Raw genomic sequence first — 26395 nt, 5'->3', positions numbered from 1 at the left:
AACATTTCATTATGAATTTATTGAGAAGCAAGAAGAGCATGTAACACATAGCAGAATGATTCACATATCATTTAAAAGACATTAAAGAACAAAATTCTGGGTAGACCCCAGAAGACTTGAGTGATGTGAATCTGGTAACAGAGCATGGATCACTGGGAAAATCCATGTTCACACTATGTGGTCTTTGTTCTGTGGTATAACAAAATCTATACTAGTGGAAGCTCCAGACAGGCGCCAGAGAAGACTGAAAATGTTGAGTGCTGTAACTGCATGATAAGTGATAAAAATCAAAGTCATCTTCAGCCTGTTAGAAATGATACCTCCATAATTTACTGGGGAAAAAAAAAGAGAAGTTTAGACTCTTGAATGTTCTGCCTCATGCTATTTTCATCCCAAGATGAGAATGTTGATATCAAATACTTTCTACTTGCAGCTGTATATACTGGAAGGAAAAAGTAGGCTACAGTGTGCATTTAGAGAGGAAAATTACCACTAGGGGGTCTAGTCACATCTTGAAAATAGTGAATTATGAGGAGGAATAGCATCAGAACCACCACGTGGGGATTATTTCCTTCAGAATCATTGTGGCATGCAAGCAGCTCACTTGGCTGGAATAGCTTTGGTAGCCCTCATGAAATCGAGTTGTTGCTAATAATCATCTAAATAATTTTTCACGGTAACATAGGCACAAGCGACAGTGTCGTGGTCTTCGTTAGTCAGCTCTGCTGAAACAACGTAATCTCCCTGTATGAGACAGACACAAAGCAAGAGATTAGCCCATCAATAGTTTATGACTGCTTCTGTTTCTGTGAGGGAGCCCTGTTCCTGGAAACAGAATAACACTTTCCCTATCCAGTTTCCCCAAAACATTTCCTGTCCAAATGTTTCAGAACTGGTAAAGGACTTGCCCATATTTTCTGCCAAAATAATCTCATCAGGGATGTCAGTGCTGACAGCACAAGTTCAAAATTAAAACAGTGCAAAGGGAACAAAATGTTTTGATGCATAAACATTCATTTCAGATCTGTGTAACTTTTCATGTTTCTTATGATCAAGCACAATATGGCCTGTGTTGTTTAGTAACTGGAAGGGAAAGAGGTGCTCTGTCTGGCACTTCTTTTCCTTGGATCTTATTGTTCAGTCTGTACACTGTGATCCATATAACATTTATGAGCTTGGGGGATATGTGTGTATAGATGACTCAATCTGTAATGAATTCCCATATAATAAAACAAGAGGTAGTTTAATTTCAAATTGTATAGTTAAAATTACTAATAATTCTGGCCTTGGGGAGAACGTTTTATTGTTGCAGTGCAAAAAAATCTCAACTTGAAACTATGGGTTTTCTGTATTGGTCAAAACTGCTCTTTTCAGGCACTTGGAGAAGCAGCAGCACTAGGCAGAGAAGGTAAGAAAGCTTATTTAACTCCTGAAGAAGAGGTGAACTAGATTCCATTCCCTCTAGATTACTAGCACTGCAGCATTCCTTTCTGTTTCTTCTGGAGTGTGGAGGGGAGCAAAACCTGGGGGAGAAGAGCTTGGCAGCAGTGGCCTTCTGGCTTTGAACCACAGAAAGCTCTTGTTCTGTTCAGAACTCTTCTGGTTGTGGAGTGGAAAGAGACACAGTGAGAATGAGTCAGGTTTTTTGGCATTTGCCTTTTACCACGGGATTTCTAAAGCAGTAAATGGCCTGTGTCCTGACAGAGAGGCTCAAGTTCAGTGTAACATCCAAAGAGAGGCCCAATAGCAACATGCTCATGAGAATACAGCCTTGTTGTAATTGCTGTGCAAACTGTACAAATGCCCATCAGGCTGCTCAGATGAGGCTGCTTTTCACGATGAGCAGAAGACAATTAATGCTTGGGATAGCTCCTTATTGCTGGCACAGAAGGATGGTGTTATTTGCCTGACTTAACAAAAAAGGTTTCCTGTTCCCTTTCTCACAAACATGTTAATTCCCCAAAAGCTTCTAGTCTTATTAATGGAAGGGAGTTTGCAATAACTCATTTCCATTGCTCGTTAGTGATTTAGATTTCTTTTTTCTCCTCCAGAATAATTTTTTGCTCATGGGTAAAAATTGTTATTAAAAGAGAATTGTGAACAGTCTTAGAATTCCTGGCTCCAAGTGCAGCTAATTTACCCAGAACTGGAGTTCTAGTGGTCTCTGTGGATGTTTCTAGGGATTTCTCTTGGTCTAAAGACCTATGCCTTTGTAGAGACTTGGTATGTTAGTAAAGATGCTCCTGGACCATGATGCTGACTGATAGGAGCTTGGGCACTCTGGTGTGAGAGATCAAAAGGTGTTTCTCAAAATGGCATCTTTAGGTGTAGCCTTTAGGGAAGCAGGCTGATAAGGGTAGAATAACAGCCTGCGTGAGGGGGCCCAGCTCCCTGTGTGAAACCTTGGAAAACCACTTGGTTGTGGTTGCTATTATCACCAAGGGAAGACCGAAACATATGAGAAAGTAGCTGTTATGGAAGGCTCAATCCACCCAGAAGTCAGACATCCTTGTTATCACCTCTGCCAGCCTTGGTAAGCTAGGCTCTCTGGGACTCATGTCCTTGTTCTATATCCCTGTTCTGATTCCATTGTCTTTTCCTGCACCTGAACCAATCCAGTGCAGAGCAGGCCCCAGACCTCATGTCTGAGGCTCTGACATAGGTTTTATGTCTACTGCTGAACTGAGTGCTCAAGCTGTGCTTCTCTTGTGGGAGTAAATCTAAGGAGTGTGTGACTGACCACCTGAACTGTGTGCATTTGCAGCAGTGACAGTGATACTTTCTTCACTATGTTCTCGAACAGATATCCTGATGATCCAGGTCTTGCCTTTTCCCCTTCAGTCTAGTCTCTTCAGGCATGTGGCTAAAAGTTCTTTGTTATTTACTGGTCAAATATGGCTTCATGTTGTGCCCAGTTAAGAGATTCTGATGCATTAAATGTTTGAGACTTATCTTGCTTTGCAATGTGATTTGGTTGACCTTCTAGAAGGAGACTTAATTCGGCATGGAGAAGGGTGGTTGTAAAGACCTTCTGTAACGGATGGCCAGGAAATTCAGAGCAGTGCCTAGCGTACTGCCCGTTTTCTTACCTTCCTAAGAATTTATCTTATTATTTTAAAACTGTAGAGAAAGTGTTCTTGGCCTAATTAACTTGTACTTCCAATTGCAACCTAGAAGAGCTCTGTCCCTGTATCTAACACCATATACGCTCAGTGGAACTCATACAATTACAACAGTTGAATAAATTACCTTCATAGCTAGTGAGGATGAATGAGCTTCTCCAAATTGTTCAGCCCACTAAGGAGTGAGCTGAATTGCAGCCTTGGTCTCTCAGGAGTCTCCTGGAGCTGCTGTTTTTCTTGCTATTTTAAGAGAAATAGAGGGGGAGCCTACTAAAGAACAGTATGGCTGCATGACTTAGTGCTGGCAGAGGGGACCTGCTATCCTAAGAAAACCTGTCTATCTCCATAATGCTTTAAGCAAAGCCAACTTAATTTCATATTAAAAAGGATTAGTCATGTAAACACTATCAGATCCAGTGTGCAATCTGGTGGAGCTTGGAATATGCTGATATGATTGCTGGTAGTCTTCTGATTATACCTCATCCAGAAAGTCCCTCTGCTCGGGAGAACTTACCTGTGGGATTTCTTTGATGCCCAATGTGACTGGTCCCTCATAGTAAAGGTGCTCTGAAAAGCAGAAATGGTGGTAGGTGCTTAGACATGCAGCATGTGAAGGAAAAAAGCAGCTGATTGTAGATACTTTTTGTAATAGTGCTTCAAAGTGCTCCAGTGACAAGTGTTATGGAATTGCAAAGTGCTCTATAGAGTCTTATAACAGCCCTCCTGAGGAAACATTAGGACGTGTGCTGCCTTATGGGGAAAGCAGGGCAGACCCTGGGCTCAAGGAGAGCCTGCAGCCCCTGTCTGAGTGGAGCAGGGAGCATAGCTTTGCACAACCAGGTGGGTGTTCCTATGTCAGCATGAATCCTGCAAACGAGGAAATGAAAGGGGAGGGGGAATTGCCAGAAATAAGTCCTTTAACATGATCTGTTAACGGCCTGCATCTGCCATAACTGAATGGCACTGTTTTGGTAACTTTAAGTAAAAACAATTTGAGCTGAGTGTTTCTGTAGGTGTGGACTTCTGACTGCTTGCTGAACGTGACCATGAAGTAATAAAAACATGTCTGTCTTGCTGCGGAGGGAGCTTTCACCGATAAGTTACATGATATGCTAAAGCCATCACAAGTTGTGTTGGTGACTGGAATAGAGCCCAGGAGCTCCAGCTTCCAATCCTCATCTCCCTAACAGCAAGGCATGCTTGCTCTTTGCTGTGGAAGAAAGGGCAACTTTGGCATTAATGGACAGAATTAGCAAGCTGTTCTGCAGTTCCTCCTACTTTTTTCATAGCTTACTGGGCTAAACTGTGCAGACTTGACTGAAAATAAAATTGGTAGATGTTACAGGATTTCAGAATTTCTTGCACAACTTGCCCTCCACAAGTTGTGGAAAAGTCTAAGAACTGTTTAAGGATTCTCTTCTGTAGGTGTCATGGAACAGTCTTTACTTTGACAGTGACAGAGGAGTGTTTCATGTTTATATGACTATGTGCTGGCGTACTGATGCTTGTCACTTCTAGAGAGTCGTTTCAGTCCAGTCTCGCTGTGCTGGTTTAAATTGTTTCATGTGAAAGATTGGATAAAAGGTTTGTAACAACATTTTTGTGTCATGTGGTCCATCCCACCATGCGGTTGGTATTTGACTTGGAACAGAGTCCACAGAAAGTTTTCCTTACACATGCTATGAAACGTTAGTGCCTTGTAGCAAACTTATATGAAAGAATCATAACTGTAAGAAAGAAGCAGGAAAAGAATAGGAGAAGCCTGAGACATCACCAGTGTTCTACACCTTTGCATTAATGATGAGTTTATTAAACTTAATGCTCTGATGATTCTGGGAGGTGGAGAAGATGCAGAACTTCTCCCAGTGTTGCCCTGAAAAACCTAACGCCAAAATAGAGAACAGAACGTTTTGGTTTGTAACTCTCAAACTGATCAGCTCTGCTGCAGTACTCATTCCTCTCTGTGTCCCTGGCCATTTCACCTGTCCACCAAGAAGTCTTTTCAAAGAGCAGTCACCATTGCTGCTTGCTTCTGTGCACGAAGCAGAGTGCTGGAGTCTGACACATCTTCACTGCAGAGAGCAGTGACTCAAGACTTTTAAAAATACAGAGCAGCCCACTTCTCAGCTCACAACTTTAATAGAGTCTGAATGGGAGTTAAAGGCATTGCAAACTGCATGATTTGGGTGATGAGTGTCCTCTGTGGGACTTGAGCTGTATGTGTTGATGTGTGCTAAGCTGTACTGCAAGCTGCCTCCTCAGGGTGGTGTGGACCATGCAGTGTGTCCTCTCTTGCAGTAGAGAGCCTTCTTTGACTATTTCTCCTTCAATCAACTGTAAGCCTAGCAAATCCTGCATGGCAGCAGAGGAGAGTGGAGAGGACCCTGGGCTGTGAACAGTCACCCTTCCCCAAACTCCTTCTCCACGGGGATGTGGGGAAAACTCCTCTTGGATCATGCAGCTCATTAGACTCACCTACACTGTCAGAAAACCGTCCAGAATCTAAACATACAGATGCAGCATTCAAGCTCTGCAAAGCCTATATTTTAAAATGAAGTAGGAGTCGTCAGGCCATAAATTTGCTTCTGAAATGATGGCAATGCTAATCTCTCTCCTTGAGTGTAGGTAGAAGCTATTTTTCCCCCCCTACTTTGCTGTGACAAAGTAACAATTACATCAGAGCTAGATAGATGCAGTCTTGGGGCTCTGCTTCAGCCGTCTCTGAGAAGTCTTCCATAATTTCCCTGATGTGTGATAGCTATGCCTTTGCTCACTAATCAATGGAATTGCTCTCATGGAATGTACTATCTTTTAGTGACTGCAACATCCCTTCAAGGAGAAAAATCTGAGGGAGCTGGGACTGTTTAGCCTAAAGAACAGAAGGATTAGGGGAAAGCCCATCAATATGTACAAACATCTGAAGAGAAGATGTAAAGAGGACAGAGCCAGGCTCTTCCCAGTGGTGCCCAGTGACAGGATAAGAAGCAGTAGGCACAAATTGAAGCCCTGTAGATTTCACCCTACTATATAGGGTGGCACTGAGCTCTGGCACAGGTTGTCAGAGTTGATGTGGAGTGTCCATCCTTGGATATATTCAAAAATGCCACCTGGACATGGTCCTGGGCAACCAGCTGTAGATGGTCCTGGGTGACGTAGGTGGGAGCTGGACTAAATGACCTTCAGAGAGACTTTCCAACCTTGGCTCAACAATGAGGGGGTTGGGTGAAAGACTATGCTGTTTTGAATGTATGTCCTGAGAGGAAACCAAGGGCTGTTTTTGTTTTCAGCTACTTGAGACTTACCAGGAAACAATATGGATGCATAGATCTGCTGAATCTTATTCATATTCACTTCAGACCATGGCAACCTGCTCAGTACCTATGCTGGCTGCATCAGGCCTTTCAAAGCTTGTTCAATGTTCCTCTCACATGAGGATTTCTGCTATAATTCCAGAAGTGTAAACATCCTCCACGGCTTTAAGGACTGTAATTTATCACAGCATCTTTCATATACATTTTTCTCCATATAGTCATACATTTTTATAATCCTCCATTCAAAGAGGATGAACACATCTGCTGCAGTAAGTGTAACTGTCACAAACACTGAGCCAAGCTCATTGAAAGAATTTTGTGGTTTCTTTTTAGAGCAAACCCAGATGTAGCTGCAAAAAAAATGTACAGACATTGGGAACAGCATAAAACATGAGTGCATTTTTCCAATTAAAAATTCTCATATGTCTTTATTAGTCTGTTGGTTAAGTTATGATAGCTGTCAAGCATGCTGTCATCAATGATAGGCTTTCAATCCACCTTCTATTTTCAGACCTTTTTAATAAAGACTTAACTGAAGCTGATTTCTGTAGAGCATGCTGGAAAACATTTCTAGTGTACCACTGTTTCAAGGTGATGATGTTGTATTTATTGTAACAGCTTTTCACTGTTGTTTCTACTGAAAATAACTTTAGTCCCTTTCCCTGCCAGTGAGCAGGCCTCTAGTAGCTTCCAGTCTGAAGCAGAGCTTTCAAATGTGTAAAAAAACTTCCTGAGGATTACTTCAAGTTACTGGTTATCATTTATCGTGAAGATGCCTCTCATTCCTGACAAAACACCTATAATGAAATTCTCACTCCTCTTTCTCAAATCTTCCCTGCACTGAAAATTTTTATACGTTCTCACACCCTTGTACTATATAAAGGCCCTGTACATCTGCACCCACCTCTTCCTTTTTCTGTTTTAAATCTTTTTAGAACTTAAATGCTCCATGTTGGAGTTGTTCTAGGACACGATCTTGCACCCATGCAACTGACACAACTTCTCTGAGTTTTAGGGATGTAGGAATGATCCGAGTAACTGCCAGCTATATCTGTATAGATGAGTGAGGAAAATGTACATAAATACATAGCCAGGTGAGAAACATCCTCTCTCTTTTTACTGAGGAGGAAAAAATGAGATGAAAGGGATTTGCATGTCAGCCCAAAGACCTGGTTTTGTGGTGTAGTGGCTTTCTCAGAAACATGTACCTGAACTCTCAATGTGATACCCAGTTCTGTAATTCATGTTATGTTCTTTACTTCTATTCACAAATGCTAGTTTAGAAACTTGCTCACTGTAGCACTTGCCAAAAAAGGCAATAACGCAAAGAATGGAGTTGGCAAGCACAGGGGGTGATTCTCTAGGGTTTGGGAGTGTGCACAAGGAGCTGTGCAAGTGCTCTGATGGTGCCTTTATCAGTGGAGCCTGGAAGAAAGCTTGCGGATTTGCAAAGGATGCAGCTATTTTTTTGTCAGGAAGCTTTGTATAAGCCTGCACGTTGTGGTTGGCACATTGCTGAATATTACCCTGCCAGGTCTTTTTCTCTGATTTCGGTGATTGTGTTGGGAAATCTGTTAAATCTTATGTAACCTTTTCCTTTGGAGTAAATGGGGAATAACCAGAACTTTCTACTAAAAAAAAAAGAGAAACACCTGAGTTCATGTTATGCCTGAGAACTTAGCAGTTTTGCTGTTGCTCTAAAATGGGCAGAAGCCCATTTCCTTGAAACCGTTGAGCTAACAACTTTACAACAGGCATATAGCTCAAAGAAAAAGATCTTGGAATCCTATTTAGGAGTGCCAGATGTGAATATTGTGTAACATAAATAGTAAATACTACATAGTTATGATGAACGTTAAACTTCCAGCTATATCAAGTCTCCTAAAGTATTTTCAGTCATGGCAAAAGTGTAGGACTATAGGAGAGCAAAGAAAAATAAACCAATCCCAAACACCAAAGACTCTTACATCTGGCCCTTAGAAGTCTCTTTTCCTTCCAACCTCTGCTCTGCTTGTCCACATGACTGAGTGGACCAATAAAGCCTGTAGCAGAGCTATGTTCTGTCTCACTTTGGGAAGGGGAGGAACAGGATATACTTTGCCTCCTTGTGGAAGGCAAGCAAATACTGTGTGGAACTATATTTAAACTTGGGTTAGGTCTGACCAGATGTTGGAAATGTTGCCAGTATTATAGGGAAAAAGGGTCTCGGCAGGAAAAGCTTCAGTTGAAAAGGCTGTCTGCTCCTCTGTACCTTTACTAGGCTGCACACTTGGCCATTCACAATATTGTCCTTTCTGCATAGCTGTTAGGTCAGATTTAGAGCTGTGACAGTATGATCAAGTGTGGCTGTGCTGAACTGCCTCATACTGGCCTTCAGTTGATTTCTGTTTCCTAAAAAATGAGTTAGAATCAAATGTCATGTAATTAAAACATACCACATTTTGAGTTTGAGCCTTAGTCTGAGAAAGTTTAGTTCTTTCCTGCTGTGGCTTAATTGCTAAATAAAAACAGCTACTGAACAAAAGGTCGTGTATTAAAGCATGTGGCAGAGGTCCTTGCACTAACTGAGGCATGCTTCTAAATGAAGATATATAGTATTATTTAAACCACCAACTATGGCTTTATATCATAATGTACTTCAATTAGTAGAAACAATCACCTGTCAGTTTAAGATTAAGGGACTTGGAAACCCCAGGAGGCTTTGGCTTTGTGGCTTAATGTGTGAATACCAGTTTGTGCTCAGCTCAGGACTGACTCTGCTTCTCCTTAATGTATTCTCTAAAGGATGTTATTTAGTAATTCACCAGAATAAGGCAGTTTTTCAGTAGGCCTGTGGGTGGTTTTTTCCCTCTTGTAACTCAATACACAATTGAAGAAATCTCTGAATTTAATTTTTTGTCTATCTGGCTTACAGGATTTACATAATTGGTTGCTCATGCAGCATTTCTCTATTATTCTCTGTGATATTTCTATGCTCTGTGAAATTTCTTAGTAATTTTCCAGGGGCTGTCTTAGCAGCAGTTCTGTGCATGGTCTTTAAACTCGTAGCCCTTGCACATGAATTATTGCAGTGTTATCAGGATGGAGACGCAAGTCAGTGAAAGGAAAGCAGAGCTTCTGAAACTAACTGATGCCCTAACAACTCTGAAACTTCCCTGAAGCTTTACCTCTTTATTTTAAAATCAGCCTAAAGAGATGATCATGATGTAAGAGGGAGTTCAAAATAATAATTTAAGATACATGGATATTACAGTCCAGGGGGATGACTATAGGTTTTCCAGACATACCATAACTACCTTTTCACTACCTGTGTCATGGCAGGCAGGACCTTGAGGTGCCCAGGCTCACATGGAATCAAAGATGCCTGCTTTTTGGGGACTGCTAATGCCACTTTAAACCAACTAGTGCAAGTCTGCATCAATTGGCAGTTTTACTGTCATGAACTGAAATCATCTGACTGCTGCACAGGCATGTGTTGAGCAGAAACAAGATGCAAACCATAGATGGTATCAAAGAGTATTTTGATCCCAATATCCTTATTCAAGCATAATTTCTCCTAAAATGAGTTAAGAATTGCCTTTAAGAACAGGAAGTGTTACTTGCTTAATAGTAAAGAACATGTTCAGAATGGCTTGTTTGTTTGCTCAGCCATTTATTTTCTAGAACTGGCTTTTATTTTTGTCATACTTCTTGCTCACATGACAACCATGTGGCTATAAATAGGGCTTATGAACCTCTGTGCTGTTGGATGAGGCCACATTACCACAGTTACTTTTTATGGACTTGAAATCCCATGTGCATGCAATATTCTGTGATTAAAAGAAAAGCAAGCAGGTTAGGGGAAAAAACAGGCTCTGAAATTAAAATGTCTCTGTCCTACTGTGTTTCTGTCATCCATTAACATGCTGTTGAAGTAAACAGAACATTACCATGTATTGGTGAGTTCAACAGCACAGTGGGTGCATCCTGCTTGGAGTATTCAGTAGCCATCTAACACTTAGTGCTACCTAAATTACCTCCTTTCTTCTTTCCGCAGAAAATAAGCTTAGAAAGACCCGGCTCACAAAGCGTCTCGGAGTAGGTTAAGACGGTCTTCCCATTTATGATGAGGTTAAGCTTGGCATACAGTTCCTTGATGCTGTGTCCTACACACAAAGCAGAAGGAGAGCTTGGAGAAAGTGCAAGGGTAAACAGGTTCATTACTTTATTTTTAAAGCTTCTATTTTTTTCCCCTGCTGTTTAAGCCATTGAATGTCTTCACTAATAACTCCTAATACATAGAAATCCATGCTTTAGGAACAGGTCCCTAAGTCCCTTTGAGGTATATGAGGGGACATAATAGCATATATCTTTATTGTTAAATAAATACACCCATGACCTTTCTCTAACTTTGAGGCCAATTTGCATCATAAATCTAGTGTCTTCACATCTAAACTTCTTACTCTAATTAGCAGAGGAACCATATCCAGTGGGCCCCGGGAGCAGCCTGTGGCCTGTACCTGCTGCCTGGGAAAATAGTTCAGACCTGTGTTTGAGCCAAACCTGTGTCAGGGACCAGCATAGCAGCCTGGCAGTGATGGGAGGTTTCCTGCTTGTGTTGGCTTCCTAACATAGATATAGCCAGTGAGGGTACTGGATTTAGAAGGAGATTCTGTAGTCTGAGTTGGTAAAGTATTTGCAAATGCCTGTAATGTGATTTTGCAGGCTTGCTTAACTTTGCAGCCACCTGAAAACTGATGCTCCTAGACAAAAGGGCAGCATGGCTCACAGGAGGGAGACCTTTTGTATGCAAGGAAGCATTCCTACTGCTAAAAGACACTTGGCATGTAAACTTATTTTCAGCACTAGGAGAATTCAGCAGTGCTCTCATATTTATGCTCTGGTAGTAGAGGTTCTTGGTGGGGCCAACAGGGTTGCAAAAAGATGGCTTTCCTGTGCAAGGGTCACAAAGCAAGCTATGGCTAATATTAACTTGCACACCCAGCCCATTAGCTCAAATGCAGTTCTGCTTTTGACCTTTTACTGCTGATCAGTCAAGTGCTGAAGGGTATAATTTCAGCTAGCACAGGTGCCGAGCTGATGGCATGACTGTGTTGCCTCAGGCTAATGCTTCCTCAGCACTCCCCTAGCATGCTCCTCTGCCTGCCCAGGAGGGACAGAGAGATGTCTCCACCTTGCTCTGTGGGAGTCCCTTCCATCTCCTACCTGCAAGGGTCAGCCCTGACAACTGAGTGAGCACTGCTGGTGCCGACATGAGACTGTGGCTGCTGTAGCTGTCTTGTTCAGCAAGATTCTCCCCAGAAGATTTAGGTGTGAAGACAAGCTTTAGAGCACCCCCCACCTTGGGTATCCATATGTACTAATGAAGGGTAGGAGAGGAATAGAGGCTGAGGGCTGATATGACTTGCTTAGGGTGACGTACATAGTCTGAGGCCAAGCTGATGTCAGAACTGACATTTCTGTAGCCCTGCACAGGTTTTGAAGTTTCTCAGACATGAAACCCTTTCCTATTTCATCGGAGGTTGTCACCCTTGCTTGCTAAATACCAGCACTCACACATGAACTACGTGTTTATGGTGTGAGAAAATACCAATATACTTACTTAGCAAGATTGCAGCTCTGATGTTAAAGGTGTGGGTTGCGATATCAGAACAACGGTCAATGCTGAAAGCAAAATCTTGGCGGGGATCTGTTTGGAGACAGAAAGTTGCATTTTTAATGAGATACTGACTGGATAGAAGACAGCAATAAAATATGGAAGTGTTGTAAATACCAAATTACATACTCCTTAAAAATCTCCAAGATGTGCTCAAAGCTCCCATACCCTGTGTTTAATAACTGCTTCTGTCCTTCCTGCCACTTCAGTCTGAAGCATGTTCAGATGATATCCTATATATGGCTAAAACCTACTGTGTGGTGAAAAAGAGCCAAGTTCAGGAAAAGCAAGTTCTCCACAGTGGTAGATAGTTAGGACTTGTTCAGCAGTGAAGTCTTAGTCTTAGTGAAGTATTCCCAGGATCTGTGGATCACTCTTCCTTCCATGGCACTGATGAGCAATTGGTTATGATGATGGCTTTTAACTCATTAGTATTGCAAGATGGCTTGGTGAGGCTGATTGCAAAACTGAATCCTGAAGTGGGATGAGAAGTCCAAAGATTAAAATAAAATATGTAACTGAGATCTTGCAGTATTTCATGCTGGGTCCACCATCATGTGATATTTATAACCCAGGAAATTTTCTACATTTCTTCTCCCTTTCTGAGAGACTGTAGTCAAAGGGAAGCCCTACAGCCCATAACTGATATGAATGCAGCTCTCACTAATTCCTACACTATCCATTTCTCCACATCAAGCTCCAAAACTCTTGTACAAACAAAATTGCTTTCCCCTCGCTGCCACCTTTTCCCTTGCTAGCCTTCATGAGACTCTATGCTATGCCTGGAGGCTTGCTAAGGTGTCACTGTCTGGTGACAGGCAGCAGTGACAGCTGACAGTTCTGCTCCCACAACCAAAGGCATGTGAAAGTGTTCCAGAACCATGGTTGGAGGAGCAGGATTTTGCCAGTTTGGAAACATATCATCCTGAGCCTTACGGCTTAAATTAGGCATAGGTTTGTCCCTCATGGTGGCTTTCCAGCCAGCCTGTGCATCCAACTTTCTTCTCTGTGGAAACCAGAGAAGAGACTGGCATGTGCAGAAATAGCTGTAGTCTCCCCCATTTGCACAGACTTGGGAATAGAATTGTGGTTTTAAGTTATTGTTGCTTGAGGTAATCTTCGCACTGAATCGAAAATAATAGGTTGGGAGAATTTTTCTTTGCTGTGGTGTAATTTATCACAAGTGTCTCTGTGACACTGGGGCTGAGCTGACATCTCTGTAGTCTGACCCTATTTTTGCAGCAGTGCCCCACAGCTGTAGCAGGTAGCAGAGAGCAGTCCTGGGTGACTTAGAAGGGAGCATGAAATGAATAGAAGTGCTGGGAGAAGCTGGGGCTTTAAGCCAGGCTCTGCAGGCAGGATTATCAGCGTGGTCCAAAAGGAGCTCCTGACTCTTAGGGTCTGTTAAAATAACTGTTTAAAGGAAGGAGATAAAAAGCACTGGTATTTTCCACAGCTGTGTCCCTTGATGGATTTTGTCTTTCATACCACTAAAGCAGTCTCTGCATCTGCATGATCTGTTTGGGACAAAAAGTTAGTGCCTGCAGTTGTTTATCTGCTCAAGCGTGACAAGAGTCAGAGGGTTGTCTTTCCTCCATTTCCATATTCTTGTCAGTTCTTGTTTTGTTATTGCAGCTTCAGAAGCTGTTGCAATCGGGTAGGAGAGCAGTTTCCTGCTCCAGATGGAAAGCATGTCAAACTTCTCTTTTCTCCTGGACCGTTATGCCTGCTTCCTCTCTGGTGTCTACCACCTTGCAGGGCTTGGTTTCTGCTTTCCTCTGGACTTCTGCAAGAGCCCCTCTTGTTTCTGTTTTGTGTGTGGTACGATGATAAGGTCCAGGAAGCAGCTGCTCAGATTCTGAGCAGTTTGGGAATTGATGCCTTACAAACAGCTTTGGTTGTCAATAACTGGTCAGATCTGTGATTTCCAAAGAGAGCTATGGTCACAAATGGCACTGCATCATAGACAATGCTTTTCTCTTTTCAAAGAGATTAGGCTGTGCTGTAGTCAACAAATTAAATCATGGTATTAGGGCTAGAAATTAAATTTTTAGTTAATTCTCATCAATATCTGTTTGGATGGAAAGGGGATGCTCATGAAACCAAGCTTCTTTGGAAAGCATGGGCTTCTTACAGTGAACCCAGCTTCTGGGTTGTTTTAGTTTGGATGACTCATGCCTGTTGCGTTTGTGTGTGTGGTATGTTTTGGGTTTCTTTTCTATGGATTGAGCTCTTTTGTCAGGTGATACATTTCACGGTGCATTGTAGCCATGGGTGTTTTCTACTGCTAGTGATGCAGCATAGGACTTTGGTGTGTCCAGAGAAGGGTTGTCTGTTCCCCAGATAGGAAGGGAACAAGGAAGCACTCACATGAGAAATTACAGCAGAATTTGTGAATCAGAGCACTTGGATTTTGTGTTGCGACTCTGTTGCTGAGAAATGTAAACTTTTCCACTGGCAAAAGAAACACCAATTAATTTTCTGACCATCTCCCTTTGGAAATTCAGGCTATGACTTTGCAATCCAGCATTTTAGATACTGTGATGTGCTTGGGGCCTCCTGCTGAAATCAAGTGAAAGGATGGCAGTGTTGCTAAAGTAATGGTGCCAGGGGGTCTGGATTCTAAACAATGTAGGCAGAAAGGTTCCTGTGAAAAGGAAATTAAATAAAATAGTGGGTTTTTTAAACCATTTTTAACAGTGAAGGTGCCTGTATATTCAGCTGTGCTCTATGGACTGAGGTAGTGTGCCATACCCATCTTTTGCTTTAGATGTTGAGGAGTCCCTCGTGTGGCAAAGGCGACTCGAGGCAACTGCCATTTGTTTCATCTCAGATACACAACTGTGAGTCACTGTATGTCTCTTATGGAGGTTTAATACTTATTCTTCCTTGTTTGCCTCAATCTTAATTGAGCTGGTTAGACTGGGAAAAAAATACATGTTATGTCTTTCACATGTGCAGAGCAATAACATTTACTGTTAAATCTCTAAAATACGTGGGGCTGCCCTTCAGCCTTCCACTTCCCTGCAACGTTTCATAGTGCACAGTACTGTATGTTCCCAGACTTCCCTCCACCCACTCCCTTCAATCTGCTCCCTCTTCCATAATTAAAGCTAGAAACTCTTCAACTGGTTGCAGAGTTCTGCTTTTCCAGTTTGGCTTTGATATATTACCAACACTCACAATGTTGCTGGAAATTTTGCAAACATGATGAGGTTTATCAGTGAAAAATCTGCTTATTGGGGGGGGGGGAAGAGAAAAGGCATTTTTTTTTGTCCTTGTTCGTCTAGTGAGAAGGGCTGGGGCTGCAACATGCATTAGAGCTAGCATGAAGGTGCCTGGGAGCAGCATTTTGTCTGAAGTTTCTCTCTAGCCAATTCTAAATCTTTCAGGTAACTGCTCTGAGAAAGAGGCTTTTGTAAATCGTCAGTGAACTTTTAGATCTCTTAGACCTGTTATCTGAACTTGGTGTTGTGGCTGATACTGAGCTTTCTACCATATCTAACACTGAATGTACAGCTCTCACTGAAGACTGGCTTCTGTAGCACAGACCTGCTTTGTGAGATATAAGTCTGGGACAATACCTGGTGTCTTGCCACTGATCACCTCTTATATGGCATAGTGCCAGCTGACCCCATGCATCCCACCTCCCATTTCACCCTTACTCACGTACCCTAATGAAGATTTATGGCTATGTTGGCTTGGTATGTGGTTTTCCTTGCACATGACCTGTAGCAGCACCATAGCGCAAGACTTCAGCCTGGCTTACTATTGTGGAGTGCTCACAGCAATGAATTTGGCTGGGCTTTTCTAGAAGACTGAGCAGATGTGTGTAGTACATCCTGAAAGCTCCAACGAGTTCCTGAACATTTCTTCCTAGAGTTTCTTTTCCTGCTCTTGGCAGAAGGTTCATAGGTAACTTAGCTCAAACACATTTACAGTGGTGTATCTAAGTGACCCTCCTGGCTTCAAGCCTTCTACTTTTGATGGAGATTATTACCCTGGTAACAGGAACAACAGATGGGAACACACACTGATGCCTCAGTTACTGCAGTTCTGGGTGCACCAGCTCATGCTCCTGCTAAACATGGATGTGCACTGAGCCACAGGACTGTGAGCTGGGGCTGCCTTCACACCCCACAGCCTTCTGTGCTCTGGGAGGTGATGTCCAGCAGGAAGATGAAGCAGGTAGCTGGAAATGATAGCGTGCTAACCCACAGGGAATATGTCCCTTAGAGCCTGAGCTGCTGCATGACTAACTGGGCATTACAGAAACAGCATTACATGGCCAGATGGGAAGCATCTGTTATAGGAATTTTGCTGGGCTGGTGTACAACAGCCTCTGTCTCTTATTCTTCTCCCTCCCTCCCCACACCTTGTTAACTGTTCTCTACTGGCTTTACTCTCATCTGAATCTGCTTGAAAATCACGTTGTTTCCATATGAGCTTGAAAATCAGTGGTATGAGTTAAAGGAGCAATAAACAGGGATGCTTTGCCTGTAAGAGTCCATATCTGTTAGTCCTGCAGTGTGAGAAGACTCTCCAAACTGGTAAGCTTTGGGTGTTTCAAAATAACACTTTTGGGAGCAAATAAGCCATAGAATTGAAGGTAATGACATAGCTGCACTTGGCTAGGGTCAAACAAGGACAGACTGGTGCTAGAGGAGCTGGAAATTAGAACAAGGAAGAAGCATATTTAGTAATTACCCAACACTTCTCACCTTCAAAGCTCTTAATAAAATTAAATCATTAGTCCTTAAAACATTCAAGGTGATGAAAGGAGAGGGAAAGAATGAGGAACTGTTTGGTATCTCAGACTTTATGCATTCACTTAACAATTTCCTTTAATGTCTGTTTAAATAAATTAACCTGCATGCTCAGGGTTATATTTGACACTGGAATCTACTTATAAGGCACCGAGGAAGAAGCATCAGGTGAATTAGCAGTTTTCAGTTATGCATCTAAATTTCACTGAGCACCTTCAGTTTAATGAACTTCCCTTTGGGCCTGCATTCAGTATGTGCCATTCTGGGAAAAGCAGTGTCCCTCTGTTCAGAGGGGAGCAGAATAAATTTTAGGACTCATGTTGGTTGTTTCTAGCTTATCATGAGGATGCTTTATCTCAGGATGCTAACCTCGGATATGATCAGCTTTTGCCTAGTTTAGACAGACACTCTGACCTCCCTTGCAGGGGTCATGACATCTTTTATCTCCTGTACCTTTCTGGCTTGATTAGGCAGTGTGGAGGTGGATGAATAGGAGGATTAGAGTTCACATATCCTTAATGTCCTGGGGGTACAGACTGTGAGAATTCCCCTTTGAAAACAGCACTATCAACTTACAGTCTCTGAGGTCTGCTTAAACCTGAAGCTTTTGGAGATGTCCAACTGAGTGAATAACTCTGTTTCCTTTCTGATAAAACTTACATGGCTGTAAAGGGAAGCCTGAAGATTTGGTCTTGGTATCATCTATAAGCCAAAAAAACCCCAGAACACTATCAGAATAAACTTAAAATATGGTTTAAAAAGTATTTGTGCAACATTTAAATGATTTCCACTCTGCTCTCAAGAATGTTGAGCACTGGTAATGCAAAGGGCAGTTATATGCTGCTTGGTCAGGCTAGGGCATGGACATTGCTGGCTGGTGTTTATGGCCCTAGTTTAGAAGGAAGGCAACTCCAGCATCTTACAGAAGTAATTTAAAGAAAGGATGAAGACTTTGCCTCTTGCTATTTCAAATAAAAGTCATTGCTGAGTATAACCAGTATCCAAATTTGCTTATATTCACTAATTCAGAAGGCTGATAGCTTCTCCAAACATGTTGCTGGAGCACTGACTGCAGTAGTAGGTACAGTGTGTGAGGCATGTGAGGAGCAGATGTGTGATGGAGGCCTCAGCCTGTGGGCAAAGGGCATGAAGTATGGCAGATGGAGAAGAGAGGAAGAGATTTTCCTGCAGCTGCTGATGGCCTGGACAAGGAGCTGTGCAGTGTGATGAGCTGGAGGAAGCCCCTGTAAAGACAGCAGGTCTGAGGGGCTCCCTGCAGGTGGAGGGCTGTGTTTGGGGATGAGGGTGCCACCAGCATTCACAAAGCAGCCTTGCAGAAGGCTTGACCTCAGTATCTCTGCCTTTTCCCTGCATGAACCACCTTTCTTGGTAGCAGGCTTGTTAGAGCTGTTTGCCAGGGCTCAAGGGGAGGCCAAGTGTCTGAAGGTTCTTGCTTTTGCCAGTGGTGGCATTTGGAAAGGGGGGCTTCTGCACTTTGTGTGGTATGACAGATCTTTGTCTGAGCCTGTTTGAATAGACAAAACTGAAAGATGCCGGCTTTGAGAGATAGCACATACAGATCTTTATTTATATTTGATAATCTTGATTTGTCCTAGATAGCTTGAGAGAGAAAGGCAGGCAGGCCAGGCTTCAGCTACAGCAGTGTAACAAGAAAATCCTGCATTAATTTGGGCCCAGCAGGGAACATATTAGAGATAGAAAGTCTTTGTTCTTCTGTTCTGTGGCTAAGTAAACACCATGCCCTACATGAGTAAGATGCATACCATAACTGCCTGTATTCTTAATCAGATCTGTCTCTTCTCTCCATGTGTTATGGGGATTTTGTTGCTTTTTGTTTAAAAAAAATAGAAGTCATTCTTTATAGTGCTCTACGTGGGATAGATATTTTGGATATCAGCGCTTGCCAGTATGACTGGGGATTCATAACAGATCTGTAGACTTGTGTCAGAAATAGAACCAAACATTGCTAGAAACTGCCCTGCTGTTAGACACATGCCATGCTCTGGGATAGCAGGCTTTACCACTGATTGTACACAACAGTAACAGCAGCATATAAATGGGCTAAATGTTTCCATTTTCCCAGGATGGGTTGAAATCTACCACAGGAGCATGGCAGTGTGCTGTCGCTGGAATGGCATGCTTGCTCTGCAGAGGAAACTAGCTGGGTTCCTGTCTGCCCGATCACAGCTGGATTATCTGACAGGAGCCATCCATCTTCAGCTGAAGAGGAACCTGGTGCATTGGATTAATTTGTGGTAGCTTTCAAGGTCCTGGCTTTCCACAGCTCAAAGTTCTCCTGAGTTTTAAAGTAGCATCTGGGACAGATCAAAGGCTTTGGATTTGGTATGTGGTGGTTCTGTACCATGCATTTGAATGTCTTGTCCCTGATGGTCATTGTTCCTCCCTAGTTTTAGACCGCCTAAGGCTCCTTGAAGTCGGTGCAATGACACCAACACACAGTAATGTTAAAGTAGTTTTTGCATTTTTCTGAGGAGTGTTAATTATTCTTAAATTGTGGTTGTGGAGTCTCCTACGTTGGAGATATTCAAGGCCCGCCTGGACAAGTTCCTGTGTGATGTACTCTAGGTTACCCTGCTCTTGCAGGGGGGTTGGACTAGATGATCTTTTGAGGTCCCTTCCAACCCTTGGGATTCTGTGACTCTGTGAAATTATTTGGGATATTTTTGCTGATGGATGTTAAATTGCTGCAAAAACCTGACACAGGCCTCTTTTCTTTGGTAAACTGTAAGCATTGTCGGTTCAATTTTTGAGGCCCTGATGACAGCTCTAGATGAGATGATGTGGCATTGTCAAGGAAACTAGCAATGTTTCATATGATTACGCAGAAAGCTTTACATTGGAACACTTACAAGCAATTGTGATTTGTTCTTGCTCCTGACTTTATGCAATGAATGTGCCTTTTGATAATTTCTACTTCATGAGATACAGGAGCTAATCTCAAGTTTTTGTCAAACTGTTAATATAGCTGTGACTCACCTGTTTCATATATATTAGACTGTTCCCTCCATAATGACTCAAATTCAGCACATAGCAGCAAATGACAATTCTGCCTTGCCCACAGTACTTCTGGACTGTAATGCAATATACAGTTTTCTAGGTGTGCCTCTCCTATTTGTTTGTAAAGGGAAGAAGCAGGGGCCATTACTCCTCCTGCTTGTAATACCTTGGTGACTTAGTGGCCCCAACAACCGAAGATGTGGCAGAAGTCATAGGTGGAAAATGCGTCTACTAGTTTAGATTTAGCATCTGGAGATAAGCAGGAGGGGCTGCTGCACATAAACAACCCTGTTTTGCAGTCCACAATGCAGGACCTTCATTGATTTGGTGAAGAAATTGGCACTATGAGAAAACCTCTGAGAAGTAAATTATATGGGAAAATTTAAAACGTGGTGGGAAAAGTTCAGCCAAGGTTAATTCTCTCCACTACTAGTCTCAGTGAAAGCATTAATATTGATTTTGCTAAATGGTTCAAAGTCTAGATGCTGAACCTAATGTTTTTGCCAGATTACCTTGGAGGTATGAAATTGTCTCCTTCTCCTCCTTACCATTTACATTTTAAAGCTTAATAAATACTCTCCCCTCTCTAAAAGAAGAGGTAAAATGAAATCAGAACCATCAATAAGAGGTCACATAGGAAAAGAAGGTTTTAGACCTCTCTAGTGAATCAGAGAATGAAATAGATGAGGTAGTTTTAATTCATGGAGGGACCAAAATTTCAAAAGAAGATTTGCATGTGCACTCAGATCTATGCTACCTTCATTTTGATCATAGCTGATGTTTGTTAGGATCCCGTGCTAGAAATATGCATGTCAACATCTGGCCTTCCTCCTGGAGTAAGTGAGATATAGCAGATGAATACTGCATCAAGGCTATGGCACTAAGATGGCTTGGATGGAGCAAGCAAACAAAATAAAAAATGTTTTCAAGTGGAATTCTTAAGCTCTTTGATTGTTTGCCCATTAGTGATCTATGCAACAAAAGATCAGATGGCAGTTGATGTCGTGTGGCTTTAAATAATTTAGAAGCAGAAGCAATTGCTGGAGACTGCTTGAGGGAAATAAATAAGTTCAAGAGAAGCATCTGGCTCAATCTTTCTGCCAAAAAAACCCAAAGAATAATGGAAAAAGAACCTCCTTTTACCAAGTGGCTAAAGAACATTTGCCTTGAAGAAGCACGAGGTGAGATTTTTTTTGCAGACTTTTCTTTGCCAGATGAAGCTATTGGATTACTTGTAACCTTTAAATAAAGGATATAAGTGTGTGGCCAGGGAGAAAAAGGCCTAATAATATTGGTTGACATAGAAAACAAAGTGATGTGCTTTAAAACTAGTGCTTCAATGATAACAATTTAGTGGGACTATTTACAAGTTAGTATTGCTGATTGAGCAGGGATGGGTGCTACAGGTCTATTTTTTAAAAAAGAAAACAGAGGATTTAAAGATAAATAGAATATTTGATCTCTCAGTATGTAGGAAGAAGGATATGATGGGCTGAGTGTGTGTGTGGGGTCCAGTAAGACCTCAGTTATTCAGCATGGACAGACAGATCATCAGAAAATTGCAATCTAACCAGTTTCTAATTTTTCTTTCATTTTTTAAGCACAAACAGTTCCCTCAAAGCAATGTTTAAAAGGAAGGTGTCCATACTGCCGTGTCTGACCAAAGCAAGCTCTGTACCACAATAACCCAGTTGACTTTAAGGTGCCATTTTAATGGAGAACCAAACCTGTGCTCACAAGTTTAAAGAAAAGCCATACAAATGAGAGTTTCTCTATCTGTAAAGGCAATCCAGTACAAAGTCCTGCTGAACTGGGCAGTGCTGCTCTCCTACTGTACCAATGTAGGGCAGAAAAAAGCTTTACAGAAATTACCCTCCTGGAAGTGTGACATAGAGCTATGCAAGCAGTCATGGAGCTCAGTGGATGTAAGTTCAGTCTTCCTTTGCTTTGCTTAGGAGGAGACCTTGGCAAATAAAAATCGTTCTCTAGACAACCAGAGGGCCCTGCTTCTTTGTCTAGCAGAAGATGTTAAATAAAGCAAATAGTTACCTGTACCCCTAAACTTGTTTAATTATTTTTTTTAATCTGTGGATATGCAGATATAAAACTTGAAACTGGTTGCACTGTTTCCATATTTAGGTTCTGGAGTTTAAAATTAATACAGATTGATTGCTCCTTCTGAAAGTTCACCTAATGGCTGTTAACCTTGCTTCAGATGAAAAAAGAAGAAAAAGCAATCAAAGTCAGACACGAGCTGGGAAATGTTTGTCTGATAGTAAAAAATCCCATGTCTGAACAGTGTTCTATGAAGCCCAACGAGTATTTCTCAAGATGTCATCTTCAAATACTACTACTTTGATTCTCCTGAAGATCTCTCCAAGGTTCCTTGTTATTTACTCTCATACACAGAAAACAAAGTCCTTAATGGTTGATGCTCTCCAGACCCTTTCTAAGAACCTTCTGCTGTATCAGTAACCTTTTGTGCACTGTCAAGAAACCTACAGTTTCAGGCACCAGGTTGTGCTGAAATCTGAGGTCCTACTCTAGAAGTAGAGCTTTATTAATCACCGAGCATACTGGTTTAGGTTTGCTGGTCAAAACAAAAACAGACGTTCTGAAATGCCAATTTTATGTAGGCCCAACTAACTTTTCAAGAAAGAGCTGTAAAAATAGTTGGAAAACAGTTTCCATGTGTCTGCAGCAGCAATCACCTCCTTAAGCCTATGAAGAGGGCCCCATTCGAACACTATATTGGAAGAATGTTTTCACGGCTAATTAAGACAATTACACTTACATGAATAACAGATAGAATAATAGAAGCAGGTGCTGGTAGACACGTAGAGGAGTTACAATTTGTAGTCTCTGACTACATTGCACTTTGCACTTTGAGGTGAATGCCTGACACTCAAATAACAGTGGAATCTGCTTGGGGCATTTTGCTGCCTCTGCCTTTCCGCCTTTCACTTCTCAGACAATTGCCTTTTAAAATGTAGCTGGAAAGATCAAAAGTGTTATTACTGTAAAAAAAATCACTGTGAAATTAAAAGGGATAGGAATCAGCCATTTGTGTAGCAGGTTCTTTTCATGTCTCTGCATAGACTTGCCAATTATGGTTCTCTCTTCTCAGTCAGAGATGTTAACCTGTGTTGCTTTTATCTCGGGATCCCTGCCCAGGTTTCTAAAGTGATTTAGGGTCATTTGAGATCTTCCTTAATTTTTGTCACTTCTTCCTTGGAGGAAGAGTGGCGCTGATGGGAAGTGTCTTGCTATTTATGGACTGTCTCGGTATTATGTCTCCTGTGGTTGTATAAAGGAGGCAGCATAGTGCCTATTTACTTTACTTTTAGACCAGCCTTTCAGCCCGAGTTTTAGACCAACTTTACTTTTAGACCAACTGTTTCAGCTTGAGTTTCTCCCCATGGATTTGCTGCTGAGAATTTTTGTCTGATTTCTTTCAGATTACTTTGGGTTTTTTACAAGTGCATTATATTGATTACTAGCATCTTGCTTAGCCCTTTCTTTTGATGCATACTTTGGGGTCCTGGTTACTGGTCTGACATATCTGGGTGGGATGGATCTATAGGATCCAGAACATGGACTGAGGCTGGGGGCTTGATGTATGCCTGTATCTTACGCACTATAGGGGCAGGATGCAGCTAGAGCAAGTGCTTGTAACAGGGAATTGGGACTTCTTCCTGGATAGGTACAGGGTATGCTTTATCTGTCTCTCTTCAGTTATCCACCTAAGCTTCTCTGATACATTTATCACAGTTATATTGGCTCATATTTTTGGCTTTAGTCAGATTATTACTGCATTATAGGAGAGGATTTGATAAACTGCAAAGTAAAAATGAACACTTAGCTCCTTTTTAAGTGCTCAGACTGATCTATTAAACTGTTGATAGAGGGCATTCAGCTCCAGAAGTAAAGTTGACAAGTACTTGGCAAAAATTCTCTTGACTTCCTTAAATTTTACTTGATTCAACCCTGATTCACCGATACCAGTTTATAGTAACTCTATAGAGAGTTACTATAGGGCCTGTCAGAGGTGAAATCCTGACACTCTTGGATCCAACAGGAAATCATTTACCCAAGATTTCATCCTAGATACTTCAGTGTGGCCACTCGTGTTCCAAAAAATATGTCATCCTCTGGCATCTTCAGTGAGCAGGAAATACCATGGGGATTTCTAAGCCTGGAGGCAAATGAGGAGCAGTCTTACTCAAAATAACTAGAGAGAATGGGCAGTTGCATGGCATTGACTCTGTGCTTGCGGACATTGCAAAGTTGTCATGAGAAGGTTTGTTGGCAAAGGGTCTTGTTAAACCTAGGAATTAGCCTGTCTGTCCCCTCCTGGGTTAAGAACAATAGATGGGACACCACCTACCCATAGCTGAAGAATGAAGCTATGTTCTACCCATCTACTTGTGGCTTACAGTGAAATTAAGTGGGGAAAAAGCTTTCCCACTCCTAAAAAGGTGATCTGCACCTTTGGCACTATTGTGAGCTTGCCAGGAGGCTCAGTAAGAGCAATGCTTTCTCTGAAGGGAATGAGAGTAGTGTATGCAGGTTTATCCTCCCAACCTGTAGAGTTTTTGGCCTCAGCCCAAAACACCTTGTATTTTTCTGCTTTCTGGAAGCTACCAGACTATGACCTGCACCAGCAGAGATGCAGATGGTGCATTCTGGTCTGATGCTGCTGGTGTGGTAGTCTCTAGAAAAAGGCAGGGCAGAACATTAAGAGCAGCTGGAAGTGCTGACACAACTGAATCTGCCAGAGATGTAAGGAAATGAGGAATCTGATTTAATTCTTGCATTATTTCTGTGTCTGTGTAATCTTATCTTCCATAGCTATGCCTGGGAGAACAGAAATCTTTCATTGTTGGGCCCTGACCTGCACGATCTCTGGCTTGTGCTTCTCAAGCTGTGAATTCCTCCTGAATTAACGTAGCTCTTACCTTTCTTCATGTGTCAAACCAGAATAAGTGATACACAAGCTCTAAACAAATGCATTTTGTTAGCTAGGTCACTGCTTTGCATGGTAAGAAGCAATGCCTGATTGACAAGAGCCCAGCAGATAAATTTCATCATCATTTGAATTGACTCAAGCTGTAGCTTGTGCCTCTGTATCAAGGCATCTCATGTTAACTGAGACCTTCTATTGAGGGGATAGAATTAACTTATACAATGAAGTTTTACTAAAATAATGAAGCTTGTATTCAATATCTAATTAAATATTTTCCTAATGCAATATACCTATTTAAAATATGTGAAGCCTGACTTTAGTCTCCTGGGAGGAGGCCAGTAAAGAAAAGCATTACAAATATTTATTTGCTTCTCTTGTCCCTCACTGGCTTTATTTTAATGGGTGTGCAAAACCGCATGAAATCTACCAGTGAGAAAAAGCCCCCTGGGAAATCCTTTGTATCAGGATGAATTGGAAAAACAAACTCTAGGGTGCTCAATTGCTATGAATCGCTTTTCACATCACGTGCAGAAAATGAATGAGTCGTCTGTGAATCTAATTCCCTTTGTCCCAGTTGTAAAGCAGATCAGCACAATAGGAAAGGCACAAGGCCAGCAGAGCAAGAGGTGGAAGGCAAGCACCATTCAGTGAATTTATTTTCAGTCATTCCAGTGCTGCTTGCTCCTTTTCTTCTCTACAGATTCAAAGAACAAGCAAAACCCTATGGTCCCTGGGAAATGCCTCTGTTAAGTGCTGCTGCTGAAGTCTCACTAAACACGGTGGCAGTGGTGGAGAACATGAATCTCTCCCACTGTCATGCTGGGTCCCTTGTCACTCCAAGTAGGAGGACAGAAAGCATATCACCACAGCCTTGCTGTACATCAGGAAATCAATAGATCAGTGCATGGAAGAATCTGTTTCATCCCGGGGCAAAAAAGAAATATAAAGATCCAGGGTCTTCCTCTTTTTATTTAACCTAACTTTGAGATCAAAATCCTAGTCAGATCACACAAACTGGATTTTTGACAGATATTTGTTATTCTGAATTAGGTTACATTATTTTCTCTTTATTATCTCCTATATAAATGCAGTTAGATTTGTGTGTGTGTCAACCAAACCAGCTGTATTTGAAAGATTAAAAATATTCTAGCTGCAAAACCCCGTGCTCATTTGGGAGCATAACCCTTCCATTCACTGCCTGGATTACAAGCATCTCTCACTGCATAAGAACAATGTTGCCCAGCTAAAAGGAAAATGGAAATTTAAAAAATCTCACCACAACTTTTGTAATATATTTCCAAGTTGTCCTCTTTGCAGACTGTGTGCGTAGGCCACTCTGTGCTGGCACTGATGTAAAGCAGGACTAAGATGAGAACAAGAGCATTTGATATCTTCATGGTGGTGGTGGTAGTTTGCAGGATTGTCTGCCTCTTGCTAACCCTCTGTGGAGGGAGGTGTTCCTTCCTTTCTCCAAGAGAGGCAGGAGTTACAACATTCGTGCCTGCAGAAGGGTTAAGTGAGCCAATGCAGCCGTA

General features: G+C 41.9%; 1 protein-coding gene across 1 annotated transcript; it reads right to left on the bottom strand.

Annotated features, from left to right (window-relative positions):
- On the bottom strand, positions 1-26395 carry LY86 (lymphocyte antigen 86). The gene is made up of 5 exons (XM_005149912.4): positions 26137-26395; positions 12036-12122; positions 10450-10578; positions 3637-3689; positions 1-744 (listed from the first exon to the last, which is right to left on the bottom strand). The coding sequence occupies exons 1-5, from the start codon at positions 26255-26257 to the stop codon at positions 649-651; spliced, it is 486 nt and encodes a 161-aa protein (XP_005149969.1). The 5' UTR covers positions 26258-26395; the 3' UTR covers positions 1-648.

The sequence above is a fragment of the Melopsittacus undulatus genome, chromosome 1, assembly GCF_012275295.1.
Source record: "Melopsittacus undulatus isolate bMelUnd1 chromosome 1, bMelUnd1.mat.Z, whole genome shotgun sequence".
NCBI lineage: Eukaryota > Metazoa > Chordata > Aves > Psittaciformes > Psittaculidae > Melopsittacus > Melopsittacus undulatus.
The sequence above is the reverse complement of the archived record's forward strand: the minus strand, read 5'-3'. Positions and strand labels throughout refer to the sequence as shown.